At 40.4% G+C, this 21,115-nt stretch overlaps 2 protein-coding genes across 6 annotated transcripts in view; one reads left to right on the plus strand and one right to left on the minus strand.

Moving 5' to 3' along the window:
* The window catches only part of itpr1a (inositol 1,4,5-trisphosphate receptor, type 1a), a 31,042-nt gene extending 23,682 nt beyond the window's left edge, over nt 1-7,360 (plus strand). For all 4 annotated transcript variants that reach the window (XM_035524600.1, XM_035524602.1, XM_035524601.1 and 1 more), the window contains 17 exons: nt 24-277; nt 379-579; nt 788-898; nt 1,070-1,165; nt 1,290-1,415; nt 1,579-1,674; nt 1,856-2,048; nt 2,318-2,440; nt 2,551-2,726; nt 2,952-3,116; nt 3,628-3,817; nt 4,028-4,117; nt 4,285-4,397; nt 4,528-4,693; nt 4,862-5,022; nt 5,611-5,772; nt 5,884-7,360. In XM_035524600.1, the coding sequence (XP_035380493.1) occupies nt 24-277; nt 379-579; nt 788-898; nt 1,070-1,165; nt 1,290-1,415; nt 1,579-1,674; nt 1,856-2,048; nt 2,318-2,440; nt 2,551-2,726; nt 2,952-3,116; nt 3,628-3,817; nt 4,028-4,117; nt 4,285-4,397; nt 4,528-4,693; nt 4,862-5,022; nt 5,611-5,772; nt 5,884-5,970 (2,510 nt within the window). In that variant the 3' untranslated portion in view covers nt 5,971-7,360. The remainder of the gene's footprint in view (nt 1-23; nt 278-378; nt 580-787; nt 899-1,069; nt 1,166-1,289; nt 1,416-1,578; nt 1,675-1,855; nt 2,049-2,317; nt 2,441-2,550; nt 2,727-2,951; nt 3,117-3,627; nt 3,818-4,027; nt 4,118-4,284; nt 4,398-4,527; nt 4,694-4,861; nt 5,023-5,610; nt 5,773-5,883) is intronic.
* Nucleotides 6,808-21,065, minus strand: pfkfb4b (6-phosphofructo-2-kinase/fructose-2,6-biphosphatase 4b). Of its 2 annotated transcripts, none has more exons than XM_027007858.2 (14): nt 20,929-21,065; nt 12,146-12,262; nt 11,948-12,044; nt 11,787-11,853; nt 11,516-11,590; nt 11,253-11,309; nt 10,976-11,097; nt 10,625-10,832; nt 10,132-10,278; nt 9,938-10,042; nt 9,273-9,402; nt 9,001-9,063; nt 8,619-8,683; nt 6,808-8,223 (listed from the first exon to the last, which is right to left on the minus strand). In XM_027007858.2, exons 1-14 carry the CDS (start codon nt 21,041-21,043, stop codon nt 8,164-8,166), a joined length of 1,428 nt encoding a protein of 475 aa, XP_026863659.2. In that variant the 5' UTR covers nt 21,044-21,065; the 3' UTR covers nt 6,808-8,163. The 2 variants fall into 2 exon arrangements, with proteins under 2 accessions (XP_026863659.2, XP_026863660.1); XM_027007859.2 differs by lacking the exon at nt 20,929-21,065 and adding an exon at nt 14,533-14,756.
* Nucleotides 21,066-21,115: the final 50 nt, after the last annotated feature.

The following is a 21,115-nucleotide window of genomic DNA, read 5'->3' on the forward strand; positions in this document are numbered from 1 at the left end:
TGATTAATGTTTTCTGTGAGCAGGAAAGGATTCTGTAGTAATGGTCACCGACGATGCTCGTGAGCAGCTAATAGAAGCTTCTGTGGTGACGAAAAAGGCGTTTAGCTCATACCGACGGGATGCTGACCCTGAGGAGGCCTATGGCCATGGTGAAGGCGACAGAGGGGGTGGGGACAAAGGAGCGGAGCAGGGAGAGATGAGCTCTGTCATTCTCATCATGCAGCCAATCCTGCGCTTCCTACAGCTGCTGTGTGAAAACCACAACAGAGATCTACAGGTGCGGTTTGTGTGTGGGTGGGGGGGGGGGGGTACCTGCAAGTACAATTCAGAATCAGTTGTGTATATTGAGTGCCACTTTTTACACTTCTGCTCACACAGAACTTTCTACGCTGCCAGAACAATAAGAACAACTATAACCTGGTGTGTGAGACGCTGCAGTTCCTCGACTGTATCTGTGGCAGCACTACAGGAGGCCTGGGCCTTCTGGGCCTTTACATAAACCAGCACAATGTGGCACTCATTAATCAGACTGTGGAGAGCCTTACTGAGTACTGTCAAGGGCCATGCCATGATAACCAGGTACACATGCACACACACACACACATTCTCCATCACACCTCTCACCCTCTCCCTATCTCTCTTTCTTCCTCTCTCTCTCTCTATCACTCTCCCTTCCCTTCTCTCTCTCTCTCTCTCTCTCCCCATCTATCTGGTTTTCTGGGCTGTTATAGGCAACCATAGTGCATGAACATAAATGTTTTATTAAACATTTTGCACATCACTGCAGAACTGTATTGCCACCCATGAGTCCAATGGCATAGACATCATCATCGCTCTGATTCTAAATGACATCAACCCACTTGGAAGAAAGAGGATGGACCTGGTGTTGGAGCTGAAGGTAGCCTGCTGAATCCACACATTGCACACAACTACACTTCAGTTTAGGCCTTTGCTGCTGACTTTTGGATGATTGCCACTAGATCTGAGACTACCTGCTTGTTTTGTGATTCTCAACTGATGTATTTGCACTATAAATGACCCTGCTGGATTTGTCTTGCTACTCATTCAGAACAATGCCTCAAAGTTGCTGTTGGCCATTATGGAGAGCCGTCATGATAATGAGAATGCAGAGAGGGTTCTGTACAACATGAGGCCCAAAGAGCTGGTGAGGGAGACCATTCATCCGCACTGGGACATCCGTACGGTCATGCCTGTCACCAAAGATATCTCTGTTGTTTTTGTAACTGTGTGTGTGTGTGTGTGTGTGTGTGTGTGTGTTTGTGCACTAGGTGGAGGTGATAAAGAAGGCTTACCAGCAAGGAGAGGCAGACTTTGATGATGATGAAGAGAATGCAGAGGACCATGCAGCCTCACCACGGAACGTTGGCCATAACATCTACATTCTAGCACATCAGGTACACACACTTACACAAGCAAGCATGCACATCTCCATTTACATATGTCTTAAGTATGCAGAAGTTGGGTGTGTGTTTATAGCTGGCTGGAAACCTCACGCTTCAGGCCCATATGAATCCTTGTTTCATATCTAATGTGGACTTTTCTCCTTTGATCCGTCAGCTGAGTCGCCACAACAAAGAACTGCAGCTGCTGCTAAAACCAAGAGGAGAGGATCAGGCTCTGGAGTTCTACACTAAACATACCGCTCAGATAGAGGTGACGCACTGCTCTGTGTACTCACACATGCACACGAGCACACAAATGCACAGTTTCACAAATACATTTCGAATTTAGATATTTGAATTTCTGAAGACTTTGACCGTTTAGTTTACTTGTTTGTTTTTTACTTGTTTTTCTCTGTGTGCATGCGTGCGTGCGTGCATATGTGCATGCACAGATAGTCCGCCAGGACCGCACTATGGAGCAGATTGTGTTTCCTGTGCCTCATATCTGCTCGTTCCTGACCAGCGAGTCCAAGCTGCGGGTTTACTACAGCACCGAGAGGGATGAGCAGGGCAGCAAGATCAACGACTTCTTCCTGCGCGCCGACGACCTCTACAGCGAGATGAGGTGGCAGAAGAAACTGCGAGGTATGCGGTCACGCACCGTCAGTGGGACGACAGCCCTAAAAAGGAGGGTCTAGCCTGGACTTCACCTCAGCATGGCCAGAGTGGTGCATCAAATGCAAGCATGAGTTCAGTGGGCCAGGGACATTTCTTAAGCTAAATAGCTGTTACCAATAAATTGTGCTGCTTGGCTGTCTAGTCAAGCATGGCTTGGTCGGTCGGGTCTTGGTCGCAGCCTGGGGGTTCTGGTTGATTGGGCTTTTGACACGCATCTGTGTGACTGTGTATTTTAGCCCAGCCTGTGTTGTACTGGTGCAGCAGGAACATGTCATTCTGGAGCAGCGTCTCCTTTAACCTGGCCGTGCTCATTAACGTACTGGTGGCCTTTTTTTATCCACTGGACAACGTGAGTGACGGTGAGTATAACAGCTGAGCCCTGCGCCTAACCCCCCTCACTAGACCCTCTGAAGGATTCGACATGGTGACGCTGGTGTGTGTGTGTGTGTGTTCCTGACCTTGCGTGCAGGAGTGCTCGAGCCGTCTCTGTCTCTCTTGCTGTGGGCCTGTGTGCTGGGCTCGCTGGGTGTCGTGCTGCTTTGGCCCAGTCCCAATGGGCTCAGGGTTCTGGTCATCTCCTCCGTTCTGCGGCTGGGCTTCTCCCTGGGTCTTCAGCATATGCTCTCCCTGCTGGGAGTTTTTAACGTAAACACACACACTCTCAGCAATGCACCACTGCACATCTATACACACACACATCACCCAAAGAGTAAACTCTTTTTAAAACTTATTTTAAAACTTATTTTAAAACTCTTTAAAACACCTTTTTTTTTTTTTTTAACATTTTATGGACACATATTTATCCAAGCACACAGTGAGAACTTTCACATAAGGAGCCCTAAGTGTACATGTCTGTTTGTCTGTGTTCAGGTGTGTAATAAGATTGTGTTCCTGCTGAGCTTTGTGGGTAACAGGGGGACGTTCACACGTGGGTATCGAGCCATGGTAATGGACAGAGAGTTCCTGTTCCACCTGCTCTACCTCCTCATCTGCACACTGGGTCTCTGTGGACACGTCTTCTTCTACAGCTTACTGGTCTGCTTCAGCAACCACCAACATTACCCTCATTCTAATGAAGTCACACTTGTGGACTTGTCCTACTAAAAAATAGCATTGCAGTAGCATTGCACACATGTTTCTGTGGTACTCCCCAGGAAGATACTTATGTGGGTTTCTTTGTGGACTTGATTGTAACCATTATGGTAACCAGTATGACTGATGTTATTTTAGCCAATTCTTGCTTTGGTGCAAGTCCTTTTATGTTACACACACACACACACACACACACACACACACACACACACACACACACACACACACACATATACATATATATATATATATATATATATATATATATATATATATATATATAAGCTAAGTCTCTGTTAGATGTTCTCAACAGGATTAACCTTGTTGACCTTGTTTATTAATAATAATAATAATAATAATAGTAATAAATCCTAATGCAACAATGTTTGCATTAATAGTGTCGCGTGTATAAAGATGGCTTGTGCTCCATGTCATGTGCGTGTTGTGTGAGCAGCTGTTTGACCTGGTGAACAGAGAGGAGACTTTGCTAAACGTGATTAAGAGCGTGACTCGCAATGGACGCTCCATCGTGCTGACGGCTGTGCTGGGCCTCATACTCGTCTACCTCTTCTCCATTGTTGGCTACATATTCTTCAAAAATGATTTCATCCTGGAGGTGGACCGCATTTCTAACAGCACTCTGGGTATGGAAAGCATACACACACACACACACACACACACAATAGTGTCCACAATGGTCAATTCTAGTCAGCTGTTATGACACTGCTGTGCTGGATGCTGAAAGGACATGTTGTGCACTTAATGTTAAATACTGGTCATTACTGTTTCCTTGTTCTGTGTGTGTGTGTGTGTGTGTGTGTGTGTGTGTGTGTGTGTGTGTTTGTGTGATGTAGAGGAGGGGGTAAATCTGGCCAGTGGCTTTCTGTCTGAGGGTACGTGCAGTGTAGAGAATGGGACGTGCTTGTCAGCGGGTGCAGAGGAAGGTCAGAGCTGAAAAACGTTTCTTTATTAAAAGATAAATTATATATTTATTATAAGAGCATTTAGTCTTTTAAATAGTAGTTACATACTGAAATTTCAATCCATTAAATTTAGTAAGTTATGTACTTATTAAATGTGTGTGTGTGTGTGTGTGTGTGTGCTTGTATAGGTGATTTTGAAAAAGCATGTGAATCTCTGTGGATGTGTATGATTACTGTCCTGAGTCATGGTCTGAGGAGTGGAGGAGGTGTTGGAGATGTGTTGCGCAAACCTTCTAAAGAGGTATGCCTGCTCTCATCCACACACACAGAAAAAAAGACATGTAGTGGAGGTTAATATGAGCGATGTGTCCTGATTTTGTGTGTGTGTGTGTGTGTGTGTGTGTGTGTGTGTGTGTGTGTGTTGAGTGAAGGAGCCTTTGTTTGCAGCAAGGGTTATATACGACTTGCTGTTTTTCTTCCTGGTCATCATCATTGTGCTGAATCTTATCTTTGGTGTCATTATCGACACCTTCGCTGACTTGAGGAGTGAAAAACAAAGGAAAGAAGAAGTGCTGAAAACCACTTGCTTTATATGCGGTGAGAATGCGCACGTGCGCGAGCACACACACACACACACACACACACAGTCGCACAATTGCACAGAATCACCCAGGTGTTTCACACTATAAAATTCATGCTTGCAAAATTTGTATGCATAATTTATTTTCATAACACAGATGCTTTGTGTGTGGCATGTTTCTACAGGACTGGAGAGAGACAAGTTTGATAATAAGACGGTGACATTTGAAGAGCATATCAAAGAGGAACATAACCTGTGGCACTACCTGTACTTTATAGTTCTGGTCAGAGTGAAAGATTCCACTGAATACACTGGCCCAGAGAGCTACGTCGCTCAGATGATCAAGGTGAAATGGAATAATTCACCATGTCTATGGAACATTACACCTGTGCTTATTTTGGCCTGCACCCTTAATAGCAGGGCTTGCTCAAGCTATCCCAAATTTCGCAAGGTTATTTATTTTACACCTCAGAACTTGTATACAATGGTGTAGGGTGGTGAGCATTTAACTCTTTGCTAGCTTCCTGTCACACTATTGAAATGGGGGTCAGCATATGACCTTTTCATATTCACTGTAGCCCAACGTTTCCAGGCCAGCTGCTAGGGCCCAACAGCACTGCATATTTTATATGTCTCTGTTAGCTAACATACTTGATTCAACCCTTACATACTGGGTTTACCAAAAGCATCCGTAGATAAAGATCATCTTTAAATGTTAGACTTGAGTATTGCACTGAACATTCTCTGTTTCATGTTCTTGCAACACTTTTGGGAAAGCGGTTCTAGCTCAGCAGCAGCTGAGATGCACTGGTATCTGGCCAGGGAAAGCCATAAAACATGAGATGAACACAAGCAGGTCTTGGGAGAACTTGGATGTAGCCAGTATTGTAGTGTAAATGGTAATGAGTTTAACTGGTCCTCAAACTTTCCACAGGAGCACAATCTGGACTGGTTCCCACGGATGAGGGCCATGTCCCTGGTGAGCAGCGATGGAGAGGGGGAACAGAACGAGCTGCGCTGTCTACAGGAGAAGCTCGAGTCCACCATGAGACTCGTCTCCAACCTGACCAACCAGCTAACCGAGCTCAAAGAGCAGGTTTGTGGATGTTTGTGTGTGCGCCAGCAAGACACAAGGATGGTGTGTGTGTGTAAGTATGACCCTGTATGTCCAAGGAGTGTGTAGGCACTAATTTCAGCTGTTGTGTAGATGACTGAACAGAGGAAGCATAAGCAGCGGATTGGTCTGCTGGGAAACCCAGCCCACCTCAACATTAACCCGCAGCAGCCTGCTTGAGGAGTGGAGACAGAGGAGGCCCAACAGTTTGCCAAACATTTAAGTGTGTGCAAGGGGAAGAAACACGTACCTGCTGTACTTGAAGCCAGATGCAGCAAATGGAGTATTTTTAGCTTGTCTCACTGGGGACGAGTGTGCTGTTCACTCACTGATGCCTATACACGCAAGTGCCATAAGCCTCCAAATTAAGAAATGTCTACCATGCATGACACATTCACAAACAGAAGTTTATCTTGGGGGGGAAAAAAAAAAAAAACTACTTTATTCACAGTGGTAGTTTGATCCATTGAATGAAACACAGTATCCACAATATTCCAAAAATACTCCACAATACTTCAGGTGTAGTACACAACTGAACAAATGCCTACATATGTTACAACCCCCCTTGGACCAATTACAAAGGCCCCAAATTGATGTTGTCTGATATTTTCCATATTCCATTACTGGATGTAGCATGACACTCCCGGTCATACTCACAATGTCATTGAACACCACTTAACAGTCTTTGCACTGTTTAAGTATAGTATTAAGAGTGCTTTAGCAAGTAGTTGACTATAATTGTTTGGGGGCATTTGTCAGAAAATACATCTTGAGTTTTGTAGAGCGAGAGAAATTATTTATTCATGTGCATTATGTATGATTGTCTACTGTATTGTCTATATTCATCCATGCAATACTGTAAGGAAACCAAAAGGATATTCTTCCCTCACCAGAGTTAAATATTTAATTTTTTGTTTTTCTTAATTGGCTTTAGGAAAATATGCTTTGGTCCAAAATCACATGCAATTTCTTCAATTTTAGGAGCTCTTGCACACTGTATCTGTACCAAGTTGGATATAGTTTTAGTCAGAAATAGTTTATTTGAATAAACAGCTCAGTAACTGTCAAGTACATTTTTGCCAGTATAGTAAACAAAATGCAACTAAATCATAAGAGTGGTACATTACACAAACTAGTTTAGTGACATTCAGAAAACTGGTTCTTCTGATTAGTCTTGTTCCAAGCTTTAAGTAAAACCATGAATGCTTCACACCCTCCACTATGACTAATGTTCTGATGAACAGTATCAGAGAACTGTGCATGTAGACCTGGATTCCAAAACATAAGACAGCAGCCAGTTCAGTGTAAGAAGCATGACAAGCAGCAAAGGTAAACCGCAATAAGGTAAACCATGGTAAATCCTGATTGTCTTTTCTGCCCTGGTAGAGCTGCTTATACTGACGAGGTGCTTTCTGCTTTATTAAATACAGAAACATATCTTGAACTTGTTCAGCATCTGACAAAGTTGTTTTTTTTTTTGTTTCGTTTTTTTATGGGTGTTGCCTTATCATATATTCAGGCATTTACTTACTGTTACCAGCATTCACTGCTGCCAAAAAAAAAAAAAAAAGTTATGAAAGTGTACAAAAAAGTGTTCTGGTTGTATAATTACAGGTATTTACATACCCACACTCAGTGCTCCACAGTGAAAAGTGCATATGTCAAACAAGCATCCATAATTCTTCCTAATGTCAATGGCTGTAGTACTATACATTACTGAGTATGGAGGGGGGGGGTGTTCATTCATTTAAATCACATTGACAGTATTCCATTGCAATCAAAACAATATACACACTTTTTTCTAACAGGGAAAAGAAAACTGAGCTACCAGATCATTTTAACAGCTGCATCAGGCTCAGCAAGACTAAGGTTGCAAGTAAAGGAAGATTTTTAAATCGAGGCTGATTGGCACAGAGTAATTGACACCATCCTCTCTACCACCACCAAAAGCATATTTGAAACATTATGAGAAAGTAAGAAACAAAAAGATCAAGACTAAAAAAAAAGTCTGGAAAATAGAATATCTAGAAGAACAAAAAAAAGTAAAAAAAAAAGTCAATTTTACTGCTGCTTAATCACAAGCTCAAACATCTAGTCTGAAAATGGTACCATGTGCACAAGGCAATTTGCATGTAAAACACATGCGCTCTCACACCACCACAGTAAGGTTCATCGTAGAACTGGATTCCAGTCATCACTGTGGCATAGGGCGAAAAATAAATAAAATAGAAAAATTAGTCAACCGATTCCTACTTTGCTCTGCATTTGTGAGCATAAAAACAATATAAAAATAGAATAAAGAAGCAGGAACACTTGATAATCAGGTGTGTAGCCTGATGGAGTGTCGCCACTGTCTGCGACGCCTGAAGCACATCAGTGGTGGGCAGGAACTGTGAGAAGGGCCTCCTCTGGAAGACGGGAAATGTCAACATTCTGTTCAACAGAAGAGGGCAAAAGGTAGTGAGGTTAAACCATGTCCAAGGGATGGGCTGAATTAACTCCAAGGTTAAACCATTTTTCTATGGGCTTGACATTCAATTACATCTAACAAAAGCTGGACATTCCTCAAAAAAATGGCTGATAAAGTATTTTTGTGGTTTTAGATAACAGGCCTAAGTAGTCCCAAACTGGTAACAAAATGTTCCTTTAAATCACAATCACATCACTAAGAGCAGGCAGAAAGAAAGTCTTTCCCTCTCAAAACACAGATTCAATTTCTCAACCATCAAAAAAAATACAAAATACATTTGCTAGAAATGTGAGGTTCTCTGAATTGACATTTGGTTTGTACCTCAGGCAAACTTGAGTTGTTCAGTCACCATACTTACCTCTGGTTTATCCCTGTGGGTGTTCACCGCCTTCACATTGAGATAGATAGACTCCACCTTACATCCTTGGGTTGAAGAACAGGGTTTAAGCATGGGAGAATAAATTGGTCCTCCATGTAAAATCACAGTCAGTGGTGTTAAGAGTTGGTTCACTATATAAATTTAAGAAGGCATGATTAGTGTTTCATAATTACTGCATAGCTAATTACTTTAATCGCAGGGAACATTTCCCTCTCCTGTCTTTAGCCACCAATATTATAAAAACAAACAAACAAACAAACAAAAACAAACAAAAAAAAAAACCCCACACACACAAACTTCTGTGTGGGTGTGTTTATGAGCATATACTTTCCTTACCCAACCTCCTAGAAGTTTCTCTTACCATAAGCTACTGGGGTAAGCTTCAACACAGTGTGTAAGGGACATTTCAGGTAAGGCAATTCATCTAGAATGCAACAGATCACAAGAGAGCACACGGAGACAGACATGAGATGGTAACCTTATTTTAAAAAATGCTTTCTTTAAACATTTCCTCCCCATTTATCATCAAACAGTGCATCAAACGATGACTGGACAATGTAAATCACAGGTGACATTAAGACACAAAAGGACTCAAAGATAAAGTTTCACAGAGCTGTGATTTTGATGTCACACCTGCACTTTTGTCCAAGAAGTACGCAAGAAGGCAGCGCATGACAGCCTGGTGGCAGATGACTAGAATGTTCTCCTGCCTTTCTAGTTCCATAATCACTGGCTCCAGGCGCTGTACCAGGTCCTCATAGGACTACGCACACATGAACACGCGCACTATGTAAAATGCAAATTCACATGCATGCATCCATTCTTCAGACACTACCACAATGATTTCAGGCTTCACCAGAAAAGAAGAAACTCCCCTTTTCAACAATAGCTTTGAGTTTTTACAACTCAAACAATTGGTGGGTCAGTATGTTCCATGATTTTTAGGGATTTAAGAGAGTGGATCATAGGGTATTGGGTCATGGTGTCCTAAATCATTGCCCAGTTCACTTCAGTAAGACAAAGAATGGCATGTTCTGGAGGCAAAGCCCAGTACTGAACATTCCCACCAAATATACATATGGTCTAAGAGCATGTTCATGAAATACTGGAAACTAATCAATGCTTTTGTCCTGGCCAAAGTTACTTAGTTAAGGTTAATTAGAAGTTCAGCTCAAGGCTACTTGCAAGCAAATCCTGGTTCACAGTATACCGGTCCACAGTCAAACCATAAAGTAATGATATAAGTGTTGAGTTATTCTTTGCATATGATAACCATGGCAGGTGTAGTATAAATATACCTCTCCTTTAGGGTAACGATAACGGTACTTGTCTTGGTCTCGAAGGGCAAACTCCAGAGGGTAATGCTCCTGAATCTCTTCATACATCATCTCCTCACAAACTCCCTAAGGGAAATAGCAGAGTGTAGCTTCACATGCACAAATACACACAGCCCCAACAGTACAAGCTAAAGAGTTCACCTCAACACACTTACAGCATCTATTTCATTTAGGGCTTTCCACTGTTCATAGGGCATGCCCAGAGCTTCAGCAGTCTGGATAGTTCTCTTCATCTGACTTGTCCAAACCTTCAAGTCCTTTATATTCTGCTCCTGAATGAATTTACCCAAACAAAGTGCAAACTAAAAAGAGAACAAAATGAAGAAAACCTGAATAAGTAATGCAAATATGCAATAATGAATTAAAGACAAATTTTACCATTTACTGCAGACTGTGAATAATTGAACAGACACAGTGGTTTTACTGTGTACCCCAATTCTTTCACAGCACACATGTTTGCTAATGAGTGCACAATGTCAGCTTTGATTCAAGGACACTAAAATCAAATGTTGATTTTACTAGCTACCTCATTAGTGACAAGACATCCATGAGGGGAAATGACATGGGCACACTGCTGTAGGGGGTTAGCCAACATTTTCTCCATTTCAACACTTTTTTTAAAATCACCAACAATAAACAAACACACACCTCTTTACCACCAGAAGAAAGACCAGAGTCCCCACCAATGCGTCCCCTGATGTTGAGTTCACTCTCCCCGTGACGACACAGGTAGATGGAACGCGGAGTGATATGGATATTCATCAGATAGTAGACAATCCGGCTCTGAATGTGGTCCAGTACAAGATTTACTAGATACCGTTGGCCCACATCCATCACCTTAATGTAGGACAAGTCCCTATAACACAGTACAATAAACAGAAAAGTCAGGGTATTTCAAATAAAGTGCCCATATTTTACATAATTATAGCTCCACTGTTAAAATATTTCAAACACTTAAATCCAAACATCAAGAGGAGACCCTGACAAAGTATATCTTACTTGTCCAAGACCTCATCCAGTGGCTGATAGGAGTTTTCATAGCATTTTATCCTTTTCATAAAGTCCTGGATGGCCTCCTCTGTGTTACAGTCAATGTAGTCAGGACTGCCCAATTTCACCTGCTACTCAGATACAAAGGAACACTCCTGGGATTTTGCTGGATTCACACTTGGCTTTAACTAGCAGTAACACCTACACATGCCCCCATCAACAAAAAAAATGCCATGTCCTGTTGCAGTCCCACAGGAACTCCGTCCCAATTAACACAGGAACTTACCACAATATTCTGAGCTATAACGTCAGGATCTTCACACACAGACTCGACAAAAAACACCTGGCAAAAAGAGAGAGAAACATGAGATGTCAGCATGCAGAGATATTCTGCCAGTTAGCATCTAAAGTAGAGGTTTATTAGCATTTCAAAGACACACACACAGACACACACACACACACACACACACACACACGACTACTGTAGGTTAAGTAAGAGAGGCAGGGCTTTTGAAGGATGCATCCCTTTCCAGCAGAACTTGTTAGTACCTTGTAGCCATTCTGCTCTGCAAATCTCAGAATAGTGCTCCTCCTCTCTCTTGTAGTATTAGTGGCATCAAACACCTGTAAAACCAAGGTTAACAAACACTTTAAAAACGCAGTGTGTTCCACCCCCCTTTTTTTTTTTTTTTTTTTTTTTTTTTTTTTTTTTTTTTTTTTTTTACTAACCACTATACAACCTTACAGTGAAGTAGTCAGATGTTGTGCTTTATGCTACCAGAATAATATTCCTGAGAAAAACTGTATTTATTTGACTCACAGCCACCTGGCCTCCTCCCACACTGAGATACTGCCGGACATCATTTAGAGCTGCCAGAGCACATTGCCTGAAACAGGAATCAGCCAGCAAAACCAGTTACAAACTAGTTCATTACTTCAGCACACAGTGAGAATTACACACTATGTAGCCATGTATCTTACTTCCTGATCTTTAGTCCCTCCTCATTATCAGGGCGGAAGAACTCAAAGCTCTTGTAGATCTTCACACACTCTCGCCGATACTGCCCAACATTAAACTCTACACATATAAACAAATAAAATAACACCAACTTGGAGTAAATATGCATGCATGTGTATGGAAGCATACACGAAGTACGTGTTTGGTTGTGTTTTAAATACCTTTAGTTGGTACACCAATCCAGTTCAGGTAACGAGTGAGTTTTTTGGAGATGTACGTTTTTCCTCTAGCTGGCAAACCCACTGTCACAATGAGGGTGGGGCTGTTGGTCATGCATACTGAGACAAGAAGAGCAATAGCAAATATTTTTACATTTTAGAATTCAGTACTCACACAGACGTGCGAGAAGAACTAAATATATAATGGCAAACTGGAATGTGAATACACCAAACTACAGGAATATGAATGTCGTCTTACATTTCTGAGTAAATCTCATTTGAGCTAACCAAGCAGAGAGAGTCTTGAGGCCACACACACACACGCACACACACACGCACACCCCTTTTAGCATGTATTTCAAAGTAACTTCTGAGAGATGATTTTCTGACACTACTGGATTGAAAATTAAAAATGTAGCATCTGTTACAGTCTCAAATATTTAAAGCAATTTGATTGGTTTCTAGGGAAATAATTGATAGGGTGGGAACATTAGTTAGTTTAATTCAATTCAGTCTAATTCAACTTGTGCTCCAAGAAACTCGATACAACCAGCAGGTCCAATGTATAATAGTAATAATAATAATAATATTATAATCACAAACAACCAATACTAGATACTAATAGTTAAATTCTGTCAAGCTAGAGTCCTGAGGCAAATCCATATTTCAAGAGGTGATGAGAGAAAATGGTTAGATTATTCCCTCAGGAGCACAGCTATGAGATGCCCTGTCCTTACTGCAGTATTCAGCAACCATGTCACTGCTGCCTCTGCAACACAACATCCAAAAATGTAACTACAAGACAGAATTACTTGGAGAATCCTCAGTACAATTTAAAGATTCAAGAGAACAGCCCCAGTAACACCATGATCTCTTCTAAAGCCAATCTAGAGCCTTCAATGCACTGAAACAAAATTGAGGGGAAAAAAATGGTCAGGCAACAGTAGCTCATGGTGGGTTTTTACAGGTGATGCTGTTCATAATGTCCTTACTCTACTTAAAGGAAGTTGAGACAAAGTGTCAAAGTTCTGAGCACAACTACTGATCCCATGTAAACATGCTGACGCTGCAGAGCCAGAGCAGCACCTAGACAGAATTTCTCTCACTCGCTTTTTCTGTCTGCACCGCCTTCACCCTCACACACATGCAACAACACACACAATTTTCCCTTAATTTTTGCATAAGGTCACAAACTAATCTTAAACCAAACCCAAACAGTTGATCAACAGTCTGACTTCATATGGATTATTGCATATTACGCACTACGTTAAAATTTCAGAACAAAAATTAAAATAGTCAAGCAAAATATGAAAAATACTGACGTGAAGTTTTCGGCTTACAGATCACAAAGTATTACACACTAAAGACAGAACTGAATCAGTTTTCTACATCCCGTGTGTGACTGGAAGGCAGTCGCTAGTGCGCAACTGATCTTGTAGCAGCCTACTGAGTGGGTGAGAGGGGCAATATTTGATCTTATTCCTGTGGCTTTAACTACGCCAATGTCTGAAATAAAGGGGGCGCACATAGAGAAATCAAAGCTGGTCGGGAGCTAATCAACGTACAAGAGCCTAGAGTCGGAACCTATACGATTTTCGGCTGTCAAGGAGCGCTCGCCGGACAGCTGTTTTTATTTGCAGAACAATAAAAGCACAGACCATTTACCAGTGGCAGCCTGTTCAATGGCACCGAGGCTTACACGCACTTACGCAAACAAGTGTGCCCCTGAGTCGCGAATATATTTTATATATAGCCTTATGATGTTTCATTGTAAAATTCAGACCGATAGTAGCTAGCCAGCATCTTGCATTTGTCGTTTCAGAAGGATAACTTCATTCTACATCTAATACAATCAGGAGTTCTCCTTTCCTTTACCACTGTGCCAGACGAGTAGCACACATTGCAGATTTTATTTAACCATAGGTATTTCTATTGTTATATGTGAAATATCACTGTCAGATCTTAAAGGTTACGTCTGACATTGAGCACGGGTTGTTCACCGCTAAAAGAACACATGGGACCACGGGAACCGTGATTAAGGACACCCAAAAAGCTTTCCGTCCATAGATTTCGCATCATAAACCTGGATCACTGTAGGCGGCTATCACAACGTCAGTCTCACTGATATTGTAGCTGTTAGTTAAGCTAGCCAGCCAGCACAAGCAGGGTACGGCTTGCAACCGGTAAAGCCTGCAACGCACTTTACATACAACAGAGAGTGATTGCGTCACTTTAGGCCTTCTGTAAGCGGGAACCGGTGGGTTTAAAATTGTTTTAGATGTCAACAGTAAAGCTCTATAAAGTCGCGTCTTCGCGCACGCTATCACAGGCACCAGACTGTCCTTTAAACAGCTTCACATCATGAGCACGCGCCACGATAAGACGCCTACCTCTCCGTTGAGAAATGTGTTTTTCCGGTAATCCGTTCTTGCATGGCATCCATATCTTACGTAGTGGATTTTGCCTCAGCTCCCGGGGCAATATTGTCTTAGTTATATCCTCGGTAGAACTCATCCCGGTTGCATTAACATCCCGCTTCTTAACACCTAGCCGCTCACGGACCTTTTGGGCAGAAGACTGCGGTAGCTCGCTGGCCAGGGTCGAATTTATGTCATATCAGCTGAGGAAACGCAAAGACCAGCTCTACCGTAATACCGGGTACGGACACGCACTCAGAAAATAGGCGTCACAGAATAATCCAACAGGATTCAAATTAAACGATAAGAGTAGTAATATTAACAACGAAAATAGTCAAATGACTATGATACTTGCAAAAGATACAAAGTAACGTTTTAAAACTACCTTGTATCAATCCGGAGACGAGCCCATCTATATAATGTAGGGTAAACAGCTGAGGTGAAAGACTTTAAAAACATTTTAAAAAAAAGAAGTCTGGTGCTTTTCACATGCAACGCACATGGACCGTGAATGTTGATACGGTTCTCTCCAATCAACGACCTGCAACGGAAAGCGGCCGGCCAATACCGAGCAGCCCACACTTAACGAGGAGGCGTGTACAGCATAGTGGTACGGAATAGTAAACATCGTGCTACATATAGTGAACATATTGTACTTTTCAGAGAAAAACTACGATGGCAAACGCTGACTTGGTATATAGCATGCTATTCCTGTTCCTCATTAGTTGGCGTCATCCAGTATTACAAATAACTGAAACTATACCTTTAGCAGACAGACATGCTTATACAAAACAAAAGCTCCAAATTCCAAATAAATCACCAAATTCACCAACTGCACAGCTGAACAGTAAAGCAGTTCAGGGTACTACAATGTGTTATATGTTTACACGTAGCCTACATCTGAGGGCTACATCGACAGAACGCCCAAAAATGTGTTCATTAAAGTAACCAACTTAACAAAACTACAAGGTACACGAACACTAGTAACAAGCAGTCTATATGCAAAAGGTGGTGGGTGTGTGGGGGGTGGGGGGTGGGGGGGATACAACACTACTAGCACATAAAAACCGTGGCTTACATGTCAACAATGGATATATTACGGCTGGACAAAGCAAGTATACGTAACAGAAAACGTGCCACCTAGTGCCGAAACCATATCATGATTTTTTTTTCCCCATGTCATTTAATACATTACATAATGAGACTATTTGTGATCTCTAAGGGTTTTTTGTTTTGTTTTGTTTTTTAATAATCTACGTTGATACATCCAAATGACTTACGATAAACAGCCGACAGTGAATATAAATCTTTAATTTCAGCTCTAAGAGATATCATCCTTAATTTTAGGTTTTAAATTGGTTTACATTGTCTACAGTGAGTATTAAAATGCTAATTAATGACCAGTTCAAGGCCCAGAAAGCATAACTTCTTTTTTCAATTCATTCCCCAGTAAAGGAAGAAGCACTATAGACCTTTTAATTTGAGATTTGTGCATTGTAAAACCTAATAGTACAACATTAGGTTACCTTGAACAGTACAAAAATATGGAGTCACTTAACCACCAAGTGTTAAATAAACACTACCTCAAACAAGAATTGTTTTTAGAATACAGTAAATTTGAGTAAGAATGATTTTATCATATCTTTGAGTATTCTTAATTAATTCATAATAGTTAAGTGATAGTTTTTTTGCTCAAGATTTCGTTCATTGCACGATTCACATGGTCAAAAGAATTCACAATAACAATATTATCATAATATCATAGAAAGTTTGAACAAAGATGTAAAATATAGTATGCCGAACCATTGGAACTTCACATAGGGCTCAGCCAAGTCTCTTCATACCAGCAACCCCAACATCGAAAGCTCTTCACATGGATCATCAGGTAGGCACCTCCTTAATCGCACAACACCTCCAGAAGCCTCAATAGTGAGGTCTAGTATCCCAGTTTACTTTTGAACTCAGGTCTAAAGCGTTTTTCTCTATGCAAATAAATAATGTCATGTTCAACATAAAATCTATTTTATATCACACCCTGTGATAAAAACATTGAAAAATACAATTACATGAGAATTTACTAGTCTTGTATGTCAGTTCAATTTGCAGTACTTATCTTACTTGTAGCAAATTTTGTTTTTAGAGTCTACAAAAGGAACAATATGTAATACTGACATCAAACATTTAAAAGGGACATTACCATGCAATTTCAAAATATTAGATATATTAGGCCCTGCCCCCTCCTCCCCAGACTCAGAGTTTGCACAGGTTGCCAGGTTGAGGACACTGAACCTACCTGAATGAGCACAACATTAAACTTTGGAAATGGCAAGCAACAATGAATCCTACACCAAGTTGATCAGTTTATATATACGTCTTCGGTGTTTTCATTCTTTGCAAATTGTAAACTGTCAACGTTAGCCAGATGCATGGCTCTGTATGGTAAACAAAGCTAAGCCCGTTCTACCGAAAACAAAAGTACACTGCTCCAAAAAAATACATATTCTGGAGTTATTATTCTCCAGGCCTCAATAACATACTGCTCAATTTAAGAGATAATATATACATCGTTTCACATTTATTTCTAAGTGGATGCCTATTCCATCTTTCAATTGAACTGCCAGTATTTACTCGTGTTTTATTATGTCTCTGGTCCTAAAGCTTTTTAGAAGAATGAGGCTTTCTAGGTCAGGTAGAATCTAACATTATGTCCATTGAGCCAGTTCATTTGCTTAGCACTATAGTTGTAGTATGCTGTTTGCCAGTCAATTTGTTTCATATCTGGCAACCTGGGGTGTCAGAACTGTACTGGGAATGGGTAGATGGTGGTATCACAGGCCAAAACACAAACAGACTTTCCACTCCAGAATGGAAATTACACAGGAGATCATACTTGCTGGACACTGTTGTTGGAGAAGTCTGTATTTCAACTTGTTTCTTTGACCTCTCATGACATATCATGGTCATGTTTTATGGTTTAATACAACAAATATATTATATATAGCTCCTTTATTGACCTCATAATTCAAAGGTCTAGTGATATTTAGGAGAAAAACGTGCACAGGACAAAACCTTTAGATTGGCAAAACCTTATGGGCACCATCATGGCACCGCCCACAGATTGATGAAGTGTCTGTGGCTTATAGAAATTGATCTAATGATGATTTATGAATTATGTTTAGTCATTAAAAAGCTACAATAAATGTATGTGTTTTTATAAATAATGTTTACATTTGATGTGAAAATGCAGTAATATAAAATATTCATGCTATTGTAAACTAATAGTGCAGGAAGGCAATGAGTTGAATTGTTTTTACACACTCTTAGAGCTTGTGAGATATATGATAGTGCAAAATAAAACAGTCTCACCCCAGTCCAGTGCTTTTGTGACAGACGAAGCTTCAGACATGAAAATAGTAGGCCTACTTTAGATACACGTTTCAATACACTATGTGGCAGCAGTGTGATTTGCAACAGTGGAACTAGGTTTGATGCCTCTTTATCGGACATTCCATCACTACTTTACATATTGGACTGATATATAAAAGCACATTCTTTTTCATGTGAGCGAGGGAGCTGGGGTTTTCTTGTAGTGTGTGGCATTAGTTTCTAGTCATTACGTTTCCGCAGGTAGACAGTGAGCTTGAGAAAGTAGAACAGTTTGCCTAAATATTGCATTTAAACTAGACTAAATAAATTCCATTAATTATTTAATGGAATTTATAACTATTTAATTTTAATGAGTTACTACAAATAGAATAATTAAAAAAAATAATAAATATGTGCTCGCACTCAGTTTTGAGAATTATTTATGCTGAAATGTTTGGAGTAATTAGCTTAAATGGTTTAAGTCAATTGGTTTCATCAAACTATTTGAGTTGATTTAAAAGGTTTTATGGTGTGCCTTAAAATAGTTTTTTTTTTAAATAAATGTTTATTGGTGGCATCAGCAAATTAGTTTAAAAACTACTAATGTTTTTTAAAAATTAATTTATATTTGCTGTAATGCTTAAAAGGCTACCATAGTCTTTAAAATGTCTAGTTACACTGTTTTTGAGTGAACTTAAATTCCTTTAAAGATTACCCAGTTGCTGAAAACAAGTTTAACCCATCGAACCCTTTTAGTGCTGCCTTGGAATGCTATGACTCTATATCATGTGAACATATTAGGCCTACTTGTAATTCAGTATACTGTGCAATACAAATTAGCCAACAATCTCCACCCTCACTTTCATAGTCTCCCACTTAATTTGTCAGTCGTATTAGGCATACCAGACTACCAGACTTCTGGTAATTGCTTCAACCACACATAGGCAAGATGTACACAGTATCGGTGAGGGGACTACTAGCGTTGGAATTTGGATGGCTATGGTGTCTATCCTGCATTTGTAATGGACTCAGTGTCTTGTAACTATACATAGAGAATTGTGTGAGTATTTGGGGAATTTGCCTTTTTGTGATTCTCAAAAGCAAAGCAAAGCAGCAAATGTCTGGTACACAGTGATGCACTATGAATACGCATAAGACACTGCAACATTTGAAGAGAATATTTGTTGCTGACTTCTCTGAGGTTTCTAAGTCATTACATCAGCTACACTTATATATAGGTCATCTTAAGTTTAAATAAGTAGCGGTCCAAATAACATACTTGTAGCTAGCTAATAGGCTAGCCCTCTTCAAATTATTTCAAGCAGTACAGTTTGGTGAGTTTTAAATGCTTAAGATGACCAAGGTTAGATGTCCATGTGAGGAGGCATACTATTAAACTCACAATGGACTGACAAGAAAATGTTGTCAGTGTTGTCCATTTAACAGAATGTGACTACCATCACCTAACAATAAGAAAATATTGTAGTGTACAAAAATGTTTAATTGAATCATGAATTCCATATATTACTGTGCTACACATTGTTCCTGATTGTTCTGTATAGGAAATAGGAAGCCTTATGGAGTGGAAGTTGTATTATCTTGTGTGAAGGATGTGAATACCTATACTTCTTCTTAGCACTCCTTTAAAATCATTGTCATCTTTTTTATTCAATCTGTCCTAATATAATTGCCCACAACTACAAAGGGCTTTCTACCACCTGTGACCATTTTCATTTAGTATATCTGATGTATGGAAATATTTGCACTGAACTGCAGTGATGCACAGTGATTGGTCATATTAAGTCAATATCTTATTTGCGTCTGTCAGTATCGCTCTCTTTCTTCTAGCATAACCTGTCACATCTGAGCTCATAATACTCAGCATCTCAAAATATTTTTTCTTTGCACTGTGACAACCACAATCAATACAACTGATTATTGTATACAGAATGAGGAACAAACGTTTTACATGCACATGAACATGAACATATGCAGACACACGCAGGCAGGCAGGCAGGCAGGCAGGCAGGCAGACAGCGAAAGCAGAGCAAGACAGAGCTGTTACTGAAGCCTAAAATAGGATTGGAGGAATGCTGATGAACTTTCACCCATATTCTGAAGAGAGGGAGGGGTGAAGAGCGAGACGGAGAGGCGGGGAAAGGAGAAGGGTGACTAGAGAAAGCAAAAATTGAAAGTACATCTCATATATGGAAGTCTCCATATTAAATTATGACGCAATTAAAATGTACACACGCACACTCACATAGATATTGTACATTGTAATACCCCAAAATCCACTGAGCACATCTTACAGACCCATTATATCAAATCATTTACTATGCATAAGAACGCATCGACTTTTTCTGCAGCAATATGAAATCTGATCAGTTAAAAAAAAAAATAATTATATATATATATATATATATATATATATATATATATATATATATTTATATCTATATATTTATATATAAATGTTTCACTCTCGCCAAAGCATGTTTTATCAACTTCCAAACCTCAGGACTATATAACCCAAAATGCTACTTTTAGTCTACGTGGCTATACTAGTGGATGCTCAGCGATCAAAATGTAATCCACGTCAACATTTCGCAGATTTTTTTTTTTAACACAACCTGCCACGGTGCAAAGTATTTCAGAAATGAATAATGCATTATTTCTGCATAACAATTCTACTATTTCCAAATATGTTTGAGTGTGCAACTGACGAAGGGTACAGCCGATGTCAGTCTACAACACGCTACGATTACTTAGGCTCCCATTAAAACAATATGCACTGGTAACCGTGCTTTAAATACATACGAACTAGTTACTACGGTTGTTGTCAAAATATATGAGCATTCTAGCGACAAAACAGGAGAGCACTCAAGCTGCATGTTTACTTCTTCCGCTATGCGTTACCAGTGCTGTAGAGCGTTATTGCAATTTTGCTTGGCTGAGACTGAAATACAGGGAGTCCTTTCACAGGGCGGGGGGCTTTCTTACCTGTACTGCTCCGTTTATGCACGTTCCTGGAGGGAATGAAACCTCTCGTCGTCAGTGGTTTTATGGAGCGTTGATTTTCTCCAGGGTGTTCAGGCAGCAAGTGTGTATGGATCATGTCAGTGGGTGTATGTCCGCGCGCCAGTGCTTGGTTGAGTGAGTGACGCTGAGTGAGGGCGCACCGATTCAC

The sequence above is a fragment of the Electrophorus electricus genome, chromosome 3 (genome assembly GCF_013358815.1).
Source record: "Electrophorus electricus isolate fEleEle1 chromosome 3, fEleEle1.pri, whole genome shotgun sequence".
NCBI lineage: Eukaryota > Metazoa > Chordata > Actinopteri > Gymnotiformes > Gymnotidae > Electrophorus > Electrophorus electricus.